General features: G+C 53.8%; 1 protein-coding gene across 6 annotated transcripts; it reads left to right on the forward strand.

The window, feature by feature from the left end:
* Window positions 1-2: 2 nt before the first annotated feature.
* VAMP7 (vesicle associated membrane protein 7) lies at window positions 3-15788 on the forward strand. 6 transcript variants are annotated; one of them, XM_058813886.1, is made up of 8 exons: window positions 3-58; window positions 4615-4770; window positions 6295-6352; window positions 7425-7562; window positions 10649-10739; window positions 11022-11089; window positions 12478-12570; window positions 13425-15787. In XM_058813886.1, the coding sequence occupies exons 2-8, from the start codon at window positions 4625-4627 to the stop codon at window positions 13491-13493; spliced, it is 663 nt and encodes a 220-aa protein (XP_058669869.1). In that variant the 5' UTR covers window positions 3-58; window positions 4615-4624; the 3' UTR covers window positions 13494-15787. The 6 variants fall into 6 exon arrangements, with proteins under 6 accessions (XP_058669869.1, XP_058669870.1, XP_058669872.1 ...); XM_058813887.1 differs by having other exon boundaries at window positions 28-58; window positions 4612-4770; window positions 13425-15788; XM_058813889.1 differs by lacking the exon at window positions 3-58 and adding an exon at window positions 155-312 and having other exon boundaries at window positions 13425-15788.
* The last annotated feature ends 303 nt before the right edge of the window (window positions 15789-16091 follow it).

Genomic DNA, 16091 nt, shown 5'->3' on the forward strand with positions numbered 1-16091 from the left:
GCCGGGCCGGGCCGGGCCGGGCGGGGCCGAGCGGGGCCGGCGGGGCCCGGGAGCGCCGGTGAGCGCGGGGGGCCGGGGCGGCCCGGAGCCGGGCCGGGCCGGGCCGCGTCGGGCCGAGCCGGGCCGGGCCGGTCTGGGGGTTCGGGTGCGGGGGTTCCGGCCGAGCACAGCCCCGGCCCCGCGGGCCTCAGGCGCTGCCGGCGGGAGGAGGCCGCGCTCGGCACCGGGAGCGGGGCACGGGCACGGGGTCACGGCGGGTGACCGGGGATTACCGGAGTGTGACTGGCGTGTCACGGGACAGCGGCGGGCCTGGTACTGGTGTGCTCTTGGTGTGGTACTGGGCTGTTACTGGTGTGTTACTGGCATGTTATTGGCGTGGTACAGGCCTCTTACCGGGGGCGTTACCGGCACGTTACTGGGGAGTTATTGGTGTGTTTCTGGGGTGTTATTGCTGCGTTACTGGGATGTTACTGAGGGGTTATTGCCGTGTTACTGAGATATTATTAATGTTACTGATGTGTTATTAGTGTACTACTGGCCTGTTACTGGGGGTGTTACCGGCATGTTACTGGGGTGTTATATAATCTGTGCTACTGGGGTATTACTGGGATGTTATATCACTGTGTTACCGGGGTGTTATTGCCGTGTTACTGGGGTATTACTTGGATATTATAACACTGTGTTACTGGGGTATTACTGGCTGTTATATCTCTGTGTTACTGGGGTGTTATTGCTGTGTTATCAGCCTGTTACCGGGGCTGTTACCAGTACGTTGTTAGGATGTTATTGGTGTGTCACTGGTCTGTTACTGGGGTATCATTAGTGTGTTACTCGCTTGTTACTGGGGTGTTACCCGTGTATTACTGGCGTGTTATTGAGGTGTTACTGGTGTGTCTGGGGGTGGACGGCGTTGCAGATGTAGCACTACATGGGTTAATTTGTTAATTAATTAATTAACCACAGGTGTGCTGGCGGGGGGTGCAGGGAGATGGAGGGAGTCGGCCCTGCTGCCATGGAACAGCCACAGCATGACAGGATGTGGCTGTGCCAGGCAGGGTCAGGTGGGATGTTGGGGACATTCTGGCCTGGACAGGGCTGTCCGGCCTGGCACAGCTGCCCAGGGCAGTGGTGGAGTGCCCGTCCCTGGAGGGATTTCAAAGCCGTGTGGATGTGGCACTTGGGGACACGGGTTGGGGTGGCCTTGGCAGTGCTGGGGGATGGCTGGACTTGGTGCTCTTGCAGGGCTTTTCCAGCCTCAGCAATTCCCTGATTCCATGCTTTGGGCTGCATGTGTTCCCTTTTTAGAGAGCTGCTTACTCAATCACCGTGGTATTGCATGTCCTTACCCCACTCCAACCCCTGCAATGCTGCCTCCAGTAAAGGTGATGAGGCTGGAAGAGCACGGGGATTGATTTCCTTGGTGATTTGTTCCATAGTGATGCACTGGGGGCACCTGAAGTAAATTCTGTGTGCAGAAGGGAGGCTGAACGTGGGATAAGTTGGAGCACAAATGTTGCAATTCTCAGTTTCAAAATGAACAGGAGAGCCGCAGGACTTCACGGTGCAATATTCTGTAATGAAGTAATGATTTTTCCAGCTGCCCAGCAGAGGTTAAAGGGAAGCTCGGGCTGCTTTCTGCTGAGCTCACCCTGCTCAAACGATCTCTTTATTGCAGCAGTTTGCAGCTCGCTGGGTTGCAACACCTCCCCTTGTTCCCTTGTTCTGTGCTTGAACGGCGGGGCGGCGTGGTGCCCTTTGCTTTCTGGTAAGAGGATTTCTGCAAGTGCAGGCAGGGACCTTCCATGGCTCACTGGCACTAAGCTGGGAATCTTCTGGGCCAGAAGAGTGGCTGGAAAACAGTAAATCATCCTTACAGGAGTTGTAAACATCATGCTGGGACTGAGCCTGTGTTTCTGATGTTCCTTAGAAGGTTTTTCTGTGCCCTTGTATTGGGGAGGAATTGTTCCCTGGCAGGGTGGGCAGGCCTGGCACAGGTGCCCAGAGCAGCTGTGGCTGCCCCTGGATCCCTGGCAGTGTCCCAGGCCAGGCTGGACACTGGGGCTGGAGCAGCCTGGGACAGTGGAAGGTGTCCCTGCCATGGCAGGGTGGCTCTGGGTGGGCTTTGAGGTCCCTTCTAACCCAAACCCTTCTGGGTTTCTAGGATCCCTCACTTCAGTCCCCAGAGGCAGCAGCTTGTGCATCTTTCAGGGTCTTTTTGGAAGGCTTGGTCTTGGCTGCTTCTAGCTGTGTAATGTTGTAAGTTTAGGTAGGAAAAAGCTCTGCAGAGGGGTTAATTTGAAGGGATTTCATTCCTGACTGTTGTAACTGCTGAGGAAGGACCTTCTGTGGCAGTTTAACAGATTTGTGTCACTAACAGCAGTAACACACAGCTGGTACTGGCTGCTCAGGGAGGGAAATGCTCCTGGTTAATCTCTTCTACTTCATGTAACCCCTTCTGCTCAGAGCTGGGGCTGGTGTTCCTGCCAGGCACAGAGCTCCCGTGCCCTGAGCATGATGAGGGCCAGGAATCTGGGGAGTCAGGGCTGTGAACTCCGGGGGCATGAGGGTGTGAGCCCAGGGAGGGAGAGCCAGGAACCCAGGGAATTGAGGACTGTGGGTCCCACAGTGCCAGTGAGTGCCACCTCACTGCTGCTGCTGAGGTGTCACCTCAGTTCCACCAACATCCGCTGTTAAAAGAGCAGGGATTTGCAGGAATTGTCTAAACACTTCCCAATCCTCAGCTGGGGCTGCATTTGTTCTGCTCAGGGCACTGAGGGGTCTGTGTGGGCTCTCTACCCTCAGTCTCAGTGTCCTTGCAGGGTTTGGGCTGTGTTTTCTGCTACAGCTGCTCCTTTCTGTGGCTCCTGGGTGGCTGCAGGAGCAGGCAGTGGTTTCCTGGTGCTGGACACTCAGCTGATTGCTCAAGAGGTGTTTGTGATTCCAGCCTGTGCCCTGGTGTTGCTCCACCCTGGGCTGGCCAGAGCCTCTGTGTCCAGTGGCTCTGCAGGGACAGGAGGGTGCAGTGAACTCCCTGGGCTGAGTTAGCTCACAATATTATTTAAGACAGGAGCATTTTGACCTGAAAATGAGCCAAAGTGGAGATTACTCAGAGCTGAAACATAAAGGAGCAAGCAATTCCTTGGAAGCTTCCTGCAGGAGCCAGCATCTCTGCCTGAAGAGCAGCCAAGGGAGAAACCAGACCCTACAAGTTTGTGAGGATGAAAGCAAACTAAACCTTGGATAAATCACATGAAATGCTGCTCACAGCAGAGGGAAGGGCAAATCCCACAGCCAGAGCAGCTGTGGCTGCTCCTGCATCCCTGGCAGTGTCCAAGGCCAGGCTGGATGAGGCCTGGAGCAGCCTGGGACAGTGGGAGATGTCCCTGCCATGGAGATGGTCTTGAGGTCCCTTCCAGCCCCAGCCATTCCATGGTTCTGTTCCCCTTGGCAGCGCTCCCAGGTGGTTGTGTGGAGTCTGTCCTGTGAGCAAATCCATGACTTTATCCTTTTCCCCTCCAGTGCTGGGCTCAGACTGTGGGAGAAGCTCTGGTTGGTGCTGGCCAAGCCTGGATCTGTGGGGCTCAGCCTGCCCAGGTGAGCCCTGCTGGGTTGGATCTCCCTTCATGGCCTTGTTAATCCAGAAGAGATCCCTAATTCTCACCAGGCAGTGCCAGGAGGATGGAGAATCTGGCTCCAGAAGCTCAGGCAGCCCTGCTGCTCTGTGGCTGTTCCCAGAGAGCTCTCCTGGGCCTTCAGGAGAGCTCTGTGATCGTGCACAGAACAGAGCAGGTCATAAGCAGGGCCTAAGTACAAAGTGAAAAATGAGATTTTTGGGTTTTGCAGGGTCCAAAGTCGTCCTAAGTCCTTGCTGAGCAGAAAAGAGGCTTATGGATGTGCAGGAGGAGCAGGGCAGCTGTGCCAGCTGGGCTCTGCCATGTGCTCCATGTGTTAGATCTGGCTCCGGCCCTAGATTAATGTGCTGATACTTGAGCTGATTAAGAGTGTCCCTTTCTGTGGCAGCAGGGATGTTTTTCCAGCTCTGGAGACTCAGGGAATCCCACAATGGTTTGGGTTGGAATGGAGCTTGAAGCTCATCCAGTTCCAACTCCCAGCACCTTCTGCTACCCCAGGTGGCTCCAAGCCTGATCCAGCCTGGCCTTGGCCACTTCCAGGGATGCAGGGGCGGCCACAGCTGCTCTGGCTGTGGGATTTGCCCTTCCTTCTGCTGTGAGCAGCATTGAATGTGACTTTTCCAAGGTTTAGTTTGCTTTCATCCTCACAAACTTGTAGGGTCTGGTTTCTGCCTTGGTTTCTCTTCAGGCAGAGATGCTGGCTCCACAGCTTCTCTGGACAACCTCAGCTTTGCCACCCTCACAGGGCACAGAGGTGATAAAAACCCCTTTTTCTAGGGGGTTTTGTGTCATTGGGAGCAGAGCTAAAAGGGGAAATGAGGGAACTTTGCAGTGTCACAGCTGAGTCCTGCCCATGCCCTGCTCCCTGTGCTCCACAGGGGACACTGCCCACCCCCTGCTGTCTGTGCCAGGGGACACTGTGCAGGTCCCTGTGCCACCCTGCGGGTGCCCCAGTGCTGATGTCCCTGTTTGTCCCCAGCAGGACAGCAGCCATGGCCATCCTGTTTGCAGTGGTGGCGAGGGGCACCACCATCCTGGCCAAGCACGCCTGGTGTGGGGGCAACTTCCTGGAGGTCACCGAGCAGATCCTGGCCAAAATCCCATCTGAGAACAACAAACTGACCTATTCCCATGGCAGGTGAGTGACCCCCCTCCTTGGCTCTGGGGATGCATGAGGGCAGGGACAAACTGGGCGTGTTTGGGGTTTTTTCTGTGATTTTGCAGGTTTTTCCATCCAAATTCCCATTTGATGGAATGTGCCACCAGCTCAGTAGCTACTTCTGTCCCCCAGAACTCTGCAGCATAACCAGGATTTGAGTTGAGCTCCAGCAGAAGCACAAAGCAGTTGATACAAAATCAAATTTTTCATTTTATAATATTTTCCATTTTTATAATCCAAAGTGAGCTGGAGGATGCCCTGCTTTGGAATCTTTGGAGTTTGGCTTCTGGAAGCTTCCCCTGGATTTTCTGAGGCTTGAACGTGGCTTTAGGTGAAACTGTCACCCTTCCTGGGGTGCCTGTAGATCCTGTGCTCACAGATCACATCTTGAGCTGCCCCCAATCCAGTCTGCAGGACAGAGGGGTCATTCCCAGGATTTTCCCAGCTCTCTGAACCCTTGGTCAGTGTTGGTAGGACAGGCAGGAGATGCTTCATCACCTGAGACTCCCTGCACGTGGGAAGTGGGTGAGTCAATAGGAACAAACTAGAACAACTGTGGAAAAAAAACAGATTTAGAGGTGTTGGAGCCCATTCCAGCTCTTTTTTTGGAAATGGCAGCATGGCTGGATCCTCTCTGGTGCCCAAGCTGTTGTGTCAGAGCTGTTCTGAGGATGCAGAACTGGGCTGGGCTTCCCACATGCTCAGGAGCACAGCCTGTGGGAGATGTTTTGGGCGCAGTGCCTGCTCTGGAGTCTGACACACCTTGGGTGCTGCAGCTCTTCTCTCATGCTGAAATTTTAAGGATAAGTTTTAATATTTTAAGTTATTCCTTTGAAAAAACTTTGCCTTGAGTGCTGTTCAGCCAAGTGGAAAGCTGAGTTTCAGGAGTGCTGTGGTGCATTTTGGGCAGAATGTGGGAGCTGTGAAGCTCAGTGAGCACTTGGAGCTGTTCCTCTGTCTGGAGCCTCCCAGGGATGCTCTGCCTCCCAGCCTATGGGCTGAAAAACTCCCTGGGTTCTGTCCAAGACAATTCATCCTGTTCTGAAACAGGAAAAACTTGAGTTTCTTTGAACTCCTTAAATTCATTTAATGAGTTCTTTTTGTTTTTTCTTTGTGTCTTTTGTATAAATCTCCAAGAAAAAGCACCCTTCTGGCATCAGGAATTCTTGGGTTTCTCTCTCTCTGCTCTTGGCCTCTCTGAGGAGTCTGCAGGGTGGTACCAGACAAGTTTCACTTCACTCTTTCCAGGAGAGTTGTGGATGTGCAAGGATTTTTGAACTTTTTATAGGAGCAGACCTTCAGAACAGAGACCTCTGCCCCAGCCTCACTTCCCTGGACATTTACCTTGGACATGTTTATCTGTGCCAGCTCCATAGAATAACCTGGATTTTCTCTTGCCAGCCCCCAAAGCCCCCACAGGCAGCAGTGGCTTCTGGAAAATGAAATTCTGGAAATGTGGCAGCTTCCAATGACATTTTGTTTGTTCCTTTCCATTCCCTGCAGTTACCTGTTCCATTACATCTGCCAGGACAGAATCATTTACCTGTGCATCACAGATGATGTGAGTACTGGAGACACCACTACAGCCCTGGGAAATTGGGGAATTTTGGTTTTGGTGTGGCAGTTATTAGTGAGGGCTGCTCTGAGGTGCCTTTTCTCCCACTGGAGCTGCTCTAGCCTCAGTTATAGTTTGAACTCAGCCCAGAGCTCAGATCAGAGTTGTGGGATGGTTTGGGTTGGGAGTGACCTTCAGAATCATCCATTCCATGGGAGGGAGCTTTCAGTCCTGTGGGTTGGGAGTTGTGGGGTGAAGTTCCTGCCTGTGCCCAGTTTGTCTCAGTGCAGTGGGTTGGTTGTTGCAGTGTGATGCCATTTCCTGCTTCACCTATCCCAACCCCCCAGGTGTGCCAACCTCTCCTTTCCCTTCCCCCTTTGCCCTCCTGCTAAGGGCTGTCTGTCAAGCTTAACATTCCAGCAGGGGCGTTATCTGGTTGGTGCAGTTCAAAAGATGCCCCTCAGCTCTGGGGTCATTGGCCTAGCCAAGTGTCACTTGTCCCCTGAGCCTTCCCCTCCTCCCACCTGGTTGGTGCCTCACCTATCCCTTCCCTCCCCCTCCCCATGAGCTTAAAAAGACAATGAGACCATGCGGCCGGGATTCTGTGTGTAGCTGTTACAAGATCCAGAGGTCTGTCATCCTGGAATAAAACTCTGGATTAAACTCTATGACAGAATCCTCTCCTTTTCCTCTTCACCTAGCTTAAGGACTTTCACCAGAGGTAAACCTGAGTTCTTCTAGCCTGGACTTGTTCCAGTGCCTAGCTGCAACATCCAGCCAGCCACAGGTGTCTCTGTGGTGAAACACCACAGCTGCCGCCTCTGGTCAGCAGCAAGGGTCAGATGAGCCCGGGCACGTTCCACCTGGTAATATTGGGATATTATTCCATAGTTGGTGGTGCAGAGACCACTCCAGCTGCCAGTAGAATTTCCTGGTGCTCCTGGATTCTGGGAGTGCTGCAGGAAATGCTCCCGCTGAGGGCAGGGGTGGAGCCCTGGGGCTGCCAGTGCCAGAGCTGGAGTGCAGCCCCAGCCCTGCAGCTGCTGTTGCTGACTCTGTGTGTGCTCTCTGCTGGCAGGACTTTGAGCGCTCCCGAGCCTTCACGTTCCTGAACGAGATCAAGAAGCGCTTCCAGACCACGTACGGCTCGCGGGCACAGACCGCCCTGCCCTACGCCATGAACAGCGAGTTCTCCTCTGTGCTGGCTGCACAGCTGGTGAGGCCCTGAGCTCCTGCAGCCCAGCCTCCCCACAGAGCCCCTCGGGTGGGCTTGGGGGTGTCTTGGCTTGGAAAGCCAGGTGAATGCTAAGGAGGGCAGGAGCCTCCCCTGACATGGAAAATGTAAACCCCCTCCCTTCCAATTGCTATCAATTTTAAATTAAGGTGCTCTCAGGCAAAAAATATGGGAGCAGGAATAACAGTTCTTTAATAGGGAAGAAAATAAAAGGATAAAATAAACAGTGCAGTAAACTAAAAACAATACTGACAGAGTCAGAACCCAACCTGACACCCTGTGGGTGGCTTCTGTCCGAGCCAGCTGACTGTGCTTGGCCATTAATTAGAAACACCCACATGAGACCAATCACAGATGCACCTGTTGCATTCCACAGTAGCAGATAATCATTGTTTACATTTTGTTCCTGAGGCCTCCCAGCTTCTCAGGAGGAAAAATTTTAAAGAAAAGATTTTTCAAAAAATATCATAGCTACATTCTGACACCCTGTGGGTCAGGGTGTTGGTGGCAGTCCCATTGGAATTGTGGCTCAGCCCTCCTGCAGTGTCAGGGGTGGTTCTGTTGGAGCAGGGATCCTGTAGAGAAGGATGGATTCTTCCTCTGAAGATCCAGGAAGGAGAGGCAGCTGCTGTTCCTCTGGGGAATCCAGTGGAGAAAACTGTGCTGTTGTCCCAAGATCTCAGATTATATCCAGTTGGGAATGCTTGGCTCCTCCCTCTGGGCTCACATCTCCCAATGGGATGCTGTAGTTCTTATCAGCCATGCAGGGACATTCAATAGCCCAATATCAGCCGAGGTCCCCTCCCCAGGGAGGAGAGGGTGTGGGGGAGGTAAGGAAAACTGCCCACTGAACAGAAGACAACTTCCATACAGATGGCAAATAGATAGAGTTTGCTTGACAATCCAGGACAGGGGGGTTTGAGGTGTCCCTTGGATTAAAGATGAGGTGTCCTGGGAATGGTGGCTTTAGGGCTGTCCCCAGCCTGTGGTTTGTGTCCCCAGGCCCTCAGAGCCCTGCTGGGGCTGTTCTCCAGGGAGGGCTTGGCTCTGTTGCTGTTTATCCCATGGCAGGGCCAGGTTTGGGGCTGTCACAGCTGCAGGAGGAGGGACCCTTGGTGGGCACAGCTGAACCCTCCCCAGTGCAGGAGTTGTGGAGCAGTCCCAGCTGTGCCAGTTGTGTGGTGGCTGCAGGGTGATGCCAGAGCTCTGAGGGAGGATTTGCACCTGTGCTGCTCCTGCCTGAGCTTTGCACTGGGATTTGGGGCTGTGCAGGTGGTTTGGAGCAGGGAGAGTCACAGGAGCTCATTCCAGGAGCTGCTCCTTGCCTTCCACAGCAGGGGGAGAGCAAGGAATGGCAATGCCAGTGAATAATGAACAGGATTAACTTCCTGTGCCTGAGGAAGGAGCTTTTCCTCCAGGCTTTGCTGTGTGGGGACTGAAACTACCCAAAGTGCTGACTCATCACTTTATAAGCTCTTCAGGGCTGGAATAAGCTGGAATTGCCTTATCAGAAAAGCCAGGCTGTCGTTGGAGCCATGGGGCTGATATTCCTCTAAAATCCCAACCTTTCCATCTCCCTGAGCACAGGAGGAGCTGCCTGAGATTTTCCACATTGCTGGGATGCAGGATCAGCTGAGGGGAGCTCAGTGCTGACAGAGCCCTTCCCTCCCTGGTCCCATGGGATGTGAGGGCTGACATTCCCTGCTGAGATGTTCTCCTGTGTGTTCCTGTGTGAGGCAGAGATCCAGCCCCAGCTCCAGTGCAGCACTCAGATAATCCTGGAGAGGGAGGCCATGCTTCCAGTATAACCAGTGCCATGCTTCCAGTATAACCAGTGCCCAGCTATGACTGTGGCCAGCCTGAAACCTCCTGGGAATCTCCCCTGAGGAGGTGGAGGAGGAGCTGCTGGATTTGGTGCTGTCACCACGAGTTGTGGCTGCCCAGGTGGGGGTGGCAGTGTCAGACTGGCTCCCTGTGCTGTCAGAAATGGAACTCCTAACCAGGAAAAACTCGGATTTAAGCAGCTACGTGGGTGATCATGGAGCAGAGCTGTTGTGACTGAAATCCCTGAATAGGAATAGCAGAGCTCAGTTCCCTGATGCTGACTGGGCCTGACTGATCCTGCAAGCACTCAGGCTCCTTTAGCCTGAGGTTGGCTCGTGCTGCTCCCACCCACCCGAGCTGTGCAGTCACCAGGGGACCCTGGGATCCCCAAACTGGGGGGACAGGCTGAGAGAAGGGAATGGAGGGGGAGGGATGGCAGGAATGGTGCTCAGGACAAACACCAGAGGGGCTGGCAGCAGCAGGGCTGGCAGTGAGGGCTCAGCTGTACCCAGGAGGTGACAGGGGGATCCTCTGGGATGGCTCTGGGACATGGGATGGCTCCTGGCTCTCCATTCCTTTGGGGAGAGCAGTCAGGCCACTCAGTCAGGCCCACTGACCTTCAACATCTGGTGTGCTGCTCCCAAACTGTTGGCTTCTTGAGGCTCCTGTTTTCCCTGGCTCCTGGCTTTTGAGGCTCCTGTTTTCCCTGCCTGTTCTTGTAGGAATGTGCCCCCTGTTGACGGAGTGACCAAATTATTCTTTGTCTGCTTACAAAGGCAAAAAGCCCAAAAGTTTCTCTCCTCAATTTAGTAAAAAGACACCTCATAAGACCTTTAAGACTTCACCTCAGAACTAGAGCTACCCAACTGGACAGAAGCCAAGAGGTCCTCCTCAGTAATTCACTAAAAAAAAAAGAAAACAAAAGAAATAATCGCTTTTATAGAGTGTTTTAACAGGAGTACAAACCTCTTACCCCTAACTCAAGTTTTTCTCTGTAAGAAAAACTTGTTTATTTTGCCTTTTGTTATTTTACTTTGCCTTTTGTTACACTTTATTAAATTATTTTTATTATCTTTGTTATTTTGCCTTTTATTAAACCATTTTCTGTTTCCAACACAACCTCAAAAACCATCCTACTCATTTTAAACCATTCCAAGTAGCAGAGCTATCTCAAGTGTAACAAATTCCTCTCAGAGCTCATAAGACCTTGCTCAAGGAGTACAACATGATGTTCTCTGTTGCAGAAATACCACTCGGAGAGCAAGGGCCCAGACCAGGTGGCAGAGACACAAGCCCAGATCGATGAACTCAAAGGGATCATGGTCCGGAACATAGGTACTGCTTCCCTGGGAAAGGCTCCCTGCACCTGCTCTCATTTGGGGTTTGGCTGCTGCCAGGTCTGCCCACCCAAAACAGAGGGTGAGATGTGGAACTGAGCAGAATTCAGTCCCAAAGTGCAGCCTGTGTGATGTCAGGCTGTTCCCTAAGGCCCTGGGTATCCCAGGAGGGCTGGAAGCTGCAGCCAGGAGCTCCTGGCCTGGGTTTGGCTGTTGGGAGCAGCTTTTTGCCCTGGGATTTCACCTTCAGAGCTGGATTTTTTTTGTCTCTTTTCTCCAGACCTTGTGGCACAAAGAGGAGAGAAGCTGGAGCTGCTGATTGATAAAACAGAGAATCTCGTGGATTCGGTGAGTCTGGGGAAGTCCTGGAAGGGGGGAAGTTGTGTCACTGCACCAGGGAGGTGGGGACAGCTCCTGGAGACACTTAAAGGACACAGAGGAATCGAGGCCTGCAGGGAATCCTTTCCCCTCCAAGCTGTTTCCCAGTTTGGGAAAGCTCCAGCTTCCCTTGCTCCCTGTGCCACAGCCAGCCAAGGGTGACACATCCCTGTCCTCATCCCTGTGCCCAAGGTGGGGACAACCCTCTCTGCAGTGATAGGAGAGATAAAATCACAATTTACACTTCCCTGGAAGCTGGCTGCAAATGAACTGGAAAATGTGCATCTGTGGAGTTGTTCTGATACCAGCAGGGAAAGTGTGGCTGATTTAAAATTAAAAAAAGCTGAGTTGTTGCATCTAAATAATCTTTAAAGACTCTGGAGCTTCTTGGAGTGTTTCTGAGGAAATGAAGACTGAAAAAAAACCCAAATCAATGTAATTATGAAGCACAGTTATCTAGCAAAGTGCTGTGCACTCTGGAAGCTTTTTGTGTTTCCTTTGGGAATCCCTGGCCCTGGCTCAGCATCCTCCTCTGCAGCATCCTGGCTTGGTGCCCAGCTCCTGTGGCATCCAATCCTCAGGCTGGGAGAGTGCCAGGAGCTCCTGTGTGTGGCTGTGGGGATCCAAACATCCCTGAGCTGTCCCAGAGCCCTCCTGCTTTGGAGGGCAGCAGAGCAGGGAGCAGTCCTGGAGCTCCCAGGTGTTCAAAGCTCAGGTAAAGCTTTAGGGAAAGGGACTGGAATTCCTTCAGCAGCTGGGCTGAGCTCATGGAGGAGCTGTCCCAGGGAGTGCAGGCTTTTGGAAAGCTCAGGGAGATGGAGGGATGGAACATCCTTCAGTGGGAATGTCCCACAGCCCAGGAGGAGGCATCCCTGGAGATCCAGGGCTGATGTTCCCCACCTTGGGAATGGGCCCCAAGGCAGAGCTGCAGCTCCCAGGATGTGGTTCCTGCCTGCTGCAGCCTCAGGAGGGTGGTTTGTAGGAAAAGCTGGCACTGCCCACTGCCCAGTGGGATGAGCTGCTGGAGTGGCTGCTCCCAGGGGCAGGTGCCTCCTGCCTGGCTGTGGGAATGGCTGCACTGACCCAGCCTCGGGGAGTTGGGATCATTTAGTGCCCAAACCCTATTTTGAATGTGTGGAATTGCAGGGTACAGAGAGGACAAGCTTTCCATGACAGGTGCCCAGAGCAGCTGTGGCTGCCCCTGGATCCCTGGCAGTGCCCAAGCCAGGCTGGGCATTGGGGTTTGGAGCAGCTGGGACAGTGGGAGGTGTCCCTGCCATGGCTGGGGTGGCACTGGATGAGCTTTAGATCCCTTCCAACCCAATCCATGCTGGGATTTCTCTTGTTTTCCCTTGCAGTCAGTCACTTTCAAAACCACCAGCAGGAACCTTGCCCGAGCCATGTGTATGAAGAACCTCAAGCTCACCATCGTCATCATCATCGTGTCCATTGTGAGTGTGGGGCCTGGAGCTGCTGTGCCAGGCTGAGCCCCTGCAAACTCCAAACCCCTGGCACTGTCCTGGCATCTGTGTGTGCCCACATCTGCCTGGGAGGGCAGAACCAGGGCAGGGCCTCCTGTATGAGGAGGGTGAAGGGCCTGGGCAGTCAGAACTGCAGGGAGGGCCTGGGGGGCTCAGCCTGGAGGAGGCTCAGGGGGGACCCTCTGGCTCTACAAGCACCTGGAAGGAGGTTGTGATGGGGTGGGATTGGCCTCTTCTCCCAGGCAAGTGGGGAAATGGGCTCAGGTTGCACTGGGGGGGAGGTTCAGGTTGGATATTAGGAAAAAGTCCTTCCCTGCCAGCCCAGGGCAGTGCTGGGGTCACCATGGAGGGGTTCAGAACACGAGTGGATGTGGCACTTGGTGACATGGTTTAGTGGATGTGGGGGGATTTGATCAGAGGTTGGACTCTGTGATTGTGGAGGTCTTTTCCAACCTTTGTGACCCTCTGAGAGGAGATGGGGACACCTGTCCAGGAGCTGCCCCTGCTTGCCCCAGGAGCAGCTGAGGTGCCCTGCTTGAGCTGGGGTGGCTTTTGAACTCTCAGTCCTCGTGGGGTCTTGATCTGTGACTCTGAAGTGGCTTTTTTGGTGTGACAGTTCCCTTCCAGCTGTAAGGACTGTGGATGGAGCAGCTGCAGGGGCAGGGTGGGAAGCACTTTGTCACCTCCATGGGGACTTCTCAGCTGCAGGGGTGTGGAGGGACAGGAGGGTGTCAGACAGGTTCTTCAAGGCTTTGACCATCAGAGGTTTCCAGGTCATGCTGTGGCAGTCAGTGAATGCTGGGAATCCCCCGTTCCCTCTCCAGGTGATCCTGTACATCATCCTGTCAGCTGTGTGTGGCGGGCTGGCCTGGCCCAGCTGTGTGCAGAAGTAACTGGAGCTGGAGCTGCTCACCAGGAGATGAGGCAGAGTGTGAAGAAGGAACCTCCAGAGTGACTCCTGCCTGTCACCACTGCCACCCTGCACCGCCCATCCCTTCAGACTGTTTGCCTTATCACCCAGACAGACCCAGCTGGTCGCTGCTCTGCAGCCGTGACCTCAAGAGTGGGCTGGGTTAATTACTTGAAAGGATTTTTGTGTTCCTTTTGCTGTCCCAATGCCACCCCTGGGAGGGTTCAGTGCATGCTGGTCCCGTGTCCCTGTGGCTTCCCCTGGCTGGGGACAGGAGTGGCTGCAGCTCTGCCCCTGCGATGGAGCTGTCCCACAGAGGAGGTTCAGGGTGGGCTGAGCCAAACTAACGGGGACAGGTGGGTTTGGGGTCCCACAGAGCCTCTCCTGCACATCTGGCCACAGCTGGTGGCTCCCAGTGCTGCACCATGGGGAGGTCACGGTGTCACCCTGGTAGGAACAAAAGGGGCCTGGGCTTTGTGCACTCACAGGTGGAGGTGCTGCTGCTGGGGACTCCTCCCTGTTCCTGCAGTGATCCTGCAGGAGGAGGGTGTGGGGTCACCTCAGGGTGTGCAGTGGCTGCCTCTTCATCCTCACTTCTTCCTCATCTCCCCCTGGGCTGGAGCTGAACAGACACAGCAATGGGGCTGGTTGTACACGGTTCAGGATCTGCTTCCTCACAGATGATTTCTCCTGCTCTTCTTTGGAGGCTGGACTGCAATGAGAATTAGAGAATTATTCTGGCACTGGCTACAGTGAATTTGGGGCCAAGCTGGTTTGCTGAGGTGCCAGGGAGCTGCTGCTTGTGCTTCTCCTGGAAGGTGTGCACTGAAACTGGAGGATGAGTGGTGGAGTTGGTGGCTGGTGACTTTCCCCAAGGTCTGACGGAGAAAGGCTCTGCCAGAGGATGAACGTTCTCCTGTGGGAGGATCTCAAACCAAACCCAAGGCTGTTAACCAAATGCAGGCTCAGGGCTGCTGTTTCTGTGCCAGCTGCACATCTCCATCCCAAGCCAGGCCTGGCTGAGGAGCTGGAGCTGCTGGGGCCTGGGAAAGCGCTGGGGGCACCTCTGTCCTGGAGCTGAGGGGCTCCTTTCCCAGGGAAAAAATGGAAACACTTCAGGGTGAAGGAATCTGCTTTTGGCCCAGGGAAGGCGAGGGATGGAAGGGGAGGCTTCTTGTGGTGCCTGAGCTGGAGCATGGAGTTGCTGCCACGAGGTCCTGGTGACACTGGCAGGGTGGTGTGCCACGAGGTCCTGGTGACACTGGCACTGCTGCTCCTTCCCGTGTGGCTCTGGCCATGGAGCTTCCCAGCAGGGCCCAGGTAGAGTTACAGTCTCCTAGGAACAGTGCCTCCTTTGGATTTGTCACTGCTAGGCTGCAGTTTCACCAAGGGTGATTGGATCTTGCTATCCACAAAGTGCCAGTGGCCACTGGCACCTGCTTCTTTCTGTGCTGAATGTGAAGTTGGAGCCCTCTCCCTGCAGCTCCTGCTCCTGCAGCCCCAGGTCCAGCTGTGCATGTTTTAGGGATTGTGCTGTACCATGTTCATTTGGATGATTTGTCTTCTGTACAAACAATTTTTAAAGAAAATCCTTCCTTTCCTTCTTGAGGATGCACTGAGGCATTAGTGTAAAATACCATTACCTTGATTTCAATAAAATTCCTGTACAGAAAGCAGAGTTCCATGGTTCTGTGGAACACCTCCCTTAGGAATGCTCTGTGCTGATGCAGGAGGGTTTGGAAGCAGGATCATGCTTGGGGATGAGGGAGGTGGATTTCCTCTTGGACTTGCAGAAGTTGTTGGGAGTTGTTGATTGTTACCTCAGTTTGAAGCAAAGCTGCATTTTCATGGTATCAGCCAGGGCTTGGGATGATGGAGAATATTGGGAGCTGCACTGAGATCACTTGGTGTGAGAACAGCTCAGAAAAACAAAAGGATAAAATTAAATTAACAGCTCCTGAGTGTGATGGTTCTGTCAGAGCTGCGCTTGTTCCCTCCTGAAGTGGGACAGCCTCTCCCAAGTGCCTGTCAGCAGCAGGTTTGTACTGGAAACACCTGGAAATCCAAACAAAATCCAACCTCAGCACCTTCCTGCTGCTCTGCTCAGCCTGGAACTGCAGCCAGGTCTGCATCTCCACAGCAGCCAGGCTGGAAAACATGGAAACAATCCCACCTGCCTGAGAGGCTTTAACTGGGATGCAGCCTTCAACCAGTTAATATCTGACTCCTTCAGGAAGTTTCTGTTCTTCACCTACTTTCACATGTCCATGGAAGGGCAGCAGGGCTTGACTCAGGCAGTGCCTGGAAAATCCCCTTTGGAACATGGGGCACAGAAAAGGCAACAGGAGAAGCCCCCAGTAACAGAAATCAGACAGATGTTGCTGCTCTTTCACCTTTCTGTGCCCTGGGAAGATCAGGGTGAGCAGGGTCCAGCTGTGCCAGCAGGGAGAGGTCTCAGAAAAGAATGTTCTGGATGAGGGGAGAGCCTCAGCAGGACAGTGCTGGCACCCCATGCAGCTTTATCAGGGTGGGAGGGACCCAGGGACAGAGCAGCAGCCCCAGCTGAGCCTCCCGGGCCCCC

The sequence above is a fragment of the Ammospiza caudacuta genome, chromosome 14 (assembly GCF_027887145.1).
Source record: "Ammospiza caudacuta isolate bAmmCau1 chromosome 14, bAmmCau1.pri, whole genome shotgun sequence".
In the NCBI taxonomy this organism is placed as follows: domain Eukaryota; kingdom Metazoa; phylum Chordata; class Aves; order Passeriformes; family Passerellidae; genus Ammospiza; species Ammospiza caudacuta.